At 47.0% G+C, this 3,125-nt stretch overlaps 1 protein-coding gene across 1 annotated transcript; it reads right to left on the reverse strand.

Moving 5' to 3' along the window:
* Positions 1 to 223: 223 nt before the first annotated feature.
* On the reverse strand, positions 224 to 2,473 carry RPS26 (ribosomal protein S26). Its single transcript, XM_024737205.1, has 4 exons — positions 2,321 to 2,473; positions 1,881 to 2,058; positions 655 to 785; positions 224 to 329 (listed from the first exon to the last, which is right to left on the reverse strand). Exons 1-4 carry the CDS (start codon positions 2,321 to 2,323, stop codon positions 294 to 296), a joined length of 348 nt encoding a protein of 115 aa, XP_024592973.1. The 5' UTR covers positions 2,324 to 2,473; the 3' UTR covers positions 224 to 293.
* Between the last annotated feature and the right edge of the window lie 652 nt (positions 2,474 to 3,125).

Here is a 3,125-nt window from a genome sequence, read left to right on the forward strand (position 1 = left end):
GAATTAATCTAACATTCACAGATGCCTTAACTCCTCTCCCCAACCTTCAGCTATGCAAATTGGGGAGGCCAAAGGCAGAAATACAAAAGGTTTAACTCACCCGGATAAGCTTTCTCACCCCATGAAAACATCACGTGGCACTCCACAACTGAATACTTGGTAAAAGTAATTAATTCTATGACATACACCCCCCCACCTGACAATACATACTCAACATGCCATATAAAGTATAATTTCTACTTTATTGTCTTTCCAGGAAACGGTATTTCTTTAGTCTTTAAGAACTTAGCTCCTTACATGGGCTTTGGTGGAGGTCGTGGGGCAGCACCCTGGAACATAAAGAAATGAAGAATTTTCAAAAACCACGCACGGAAGAGTCCCCCCTCAAAGAACTTGACCACTACCCTCCCATCACTAACAATGTATTTGGGCCATAAAAGTATGAATAAATGTGGAACAAGATTACACTACTCAATCTGTAACAAATTCTTACAGCTAGTCTTCAAAAGTGTCTCTAAACAAATGTTTAGGTGTGGGTCTTTACAGACTTAGTTGATCCCACCCACAGGCAGAGATCTTAATTTGATATTCCTTGGGTCCTTCCTTATCTTTTATCCATTACCCCTCTGGCTTCCACATCTTTAAGATACTCACAGCAGGTCTAAATCGGGGTGGAGGTGTTCGGTCCTTCCGGGCTTCCCGAGAACGATTCCTGACTACCTTGCTGTGAATGGCACAACTCACGCAGTAATGCAGTTTCACATACAGTTTGGGAAGCACATAGGCTAAGAAACAAAAAATTAGAGGTGTGATATTAGGTATGGTACCACATTGCACTGTTCTTTCTTGTTCATTCTATCAGTCAAAAGTAAACTTACTCATGGGCTTCCTTGGTGGCGCAGTGGTTAAGTATCCGCCTGCCAATGCAGGGGACACGGGTTCGAGCCCTGGTCCAGAAGATCCTGCATGCCGCAGAGGAACTAGGCCCGTGCGCCACAACTGTTGGGCCTGCGCTCTAGAGCCTGAGCTCCGCAACAAGAGGAGCCACCGCTATGAGAGGCCGGCTCGCCACCACTAGAGAAGGCGGCGCGCAGCAACAAAGACCCAATGCAGCCAAAAATGAATAATAAATAAATTTTTTAAAAAAGCAAACTCACTTAAGTGTCTGTCAGACGTATCTACAAGATTTCACCCCCAAAGCCAAGTGTTCAGTTTCTGGTATCTAAATACATATATATATAAAACACAGTTCCACAAATGAATATTCCCTTACTGAGCGACCCTGTCACCATAGGAACTAAATCCACACCACAGATGTAATATCATCAAAAATCCAGTTCCTTCAGCAATTGCATCAGCCCTAATGCCTACTCCTGTTGCCTAAAAAAGTTAATTCGTCTTAAGAAAAAGAAACGATCAAAACGACATCATATTGCTCCAAACATCACCCTTGTCGACCAAACTGGACTGCTTTGACTCTTAAAAGTCTTCAAAAGACTTTCTACAACTACTCAAATGTTTGTCAACAATTCAAGAGTTGTTACATTTACATTTTCAGCTAGTACTCCCGAAATTTTGATACAGGATAAACACTATAAGTGCTTTTGGAATCTCATCCCCTACAGTCACAAAATAAGGCTCAAAGATTGTGCAGTACGACCAAAAGTCCCCTCTGTCCAGAGAAGACTCAAAACGGCAAACAACATAGCAAAAACATCATTCGCTTCTACCGACAACACTCCTAAAGGTGCAAGAAAATTGTTGGACACGCTCCAATGAACAGAGCCTGCGGATGGGGGGGTGGGAGGTGGGAGAGGAGGCAGGAAGTGGTTTTAGGTATTAAGATACTTGCACAGTTTGCGCGCCAGGAGCTCACTCACCATCGAAAACACTCGCTTCGGAAATGTCCCTGACGGCTGCGGCCTCTACGATGTTCCGAATGACGAACTTCTTAATGGCCTTATCCTTGGGCACGCAACGGGCACAGTTGGTACAGCGAATAGGCTGCACGTGGCCGCGGCCCTTTTTGGCACGACCATTGTTCCTTCTTTTCTTGGTCTGCGTGAAAATGAAAACCCCATTAGGAAAAAGACGCAACTTACCCAGCCTATCTCCTTTCTAGCCACATTCCGCGCCGGCAACCCCCAGAAAAGTGCCACTCAGATACCCAGTCCCTCCACAAATCCCCCCGAGCCTGGAACAAACATACGCTCTTTCCACTCCTCCACCGTGGCCCAGGTTTTCAAACCCCCACAATCCAAAAATCTGCTCCTCTCAAGCCTCCACCCGGCCCGCACATTCACCACGAGACAGGACTCACCATCTTGGAAGCGAGGAGGCGAAAGAGGATCCGGCTCTCGGGCCGACTCTCCTATATAGCGCGAGATCCCTACGCTCACGCCGGGAGATTCCTCCTAGACGTCTACTGGAAGCACGCCAAGAACGGAAATCCACTTTACTCAAATTTTCTTTATTATTCAGCGTTTCCGCTGAAATTTAGGGCAGGAAGGTGTTTCTCGAGTTTCTTTTTCCGTGGCACACGGTGACGGTGGGACTATTTAACCAGTTGGCGGAAGAAAATTAGAGTTATACGTTTCCCAGCAACCCTTGCGACGCCCTACCCCGGAAGTAATTCTGGGCGGCTATAGTTATCCTTTTTTGCGATGCTGGGCGGGGAAGTTCCCCAGCGCAGGGCCGCAAGTCGCCTTCCCAGTTAGAGGCCGGAGGGCAAGAGATGCATGGTGGGAGTTGTAGTGCGAGGTTGGCAGGCCCCGGGCCCCAAGCACTGAGACCGAAGGCGACACTATGCCACCGGGGGACGCTCTCGGCTCGTTTCTCTGACAGTCCTGTTACTTGGTGCTAGATTGAGAAATGGAAGAAGGCGGGGGTGGCGTGCGGTGGGGGTGGAATAAAGCATTTTGTTCCTTCCTCCTTTCAATATGGAGAAAACCCCACAACGAGGAGACATGGACAAGTGCGTTGGTGCTAGGGTTGTTCCTCGTTCGCTTTTTTATTCCTGGATCCCGATAGCTCAATGCTAGGCGCTGTAGTAAGCACTGTATAAATATTAACTCATTTAACCCTCAACAAGCCTTTAAGGTAGGTTCTATTATTGTCCTTACTTT

This window comes from Neophocaena asiaeorientalis, unplaced genomic scaffold (genome assembly GCF_003031525.2).
Source record: "Neophocaena asiaeorientalis asiaeorientalis breed wild unplaced genomic scaffold, Neophocaena_asiaeorientalis_V1.1 scaffold134, whole genome shotgun sequence".
NCBI lineage: Eukaryota > Metazoa > Chordata > Mammalia > Artiodactyla > Phocoenidae > Neophocaena > Neophocaena asiaeorientalis.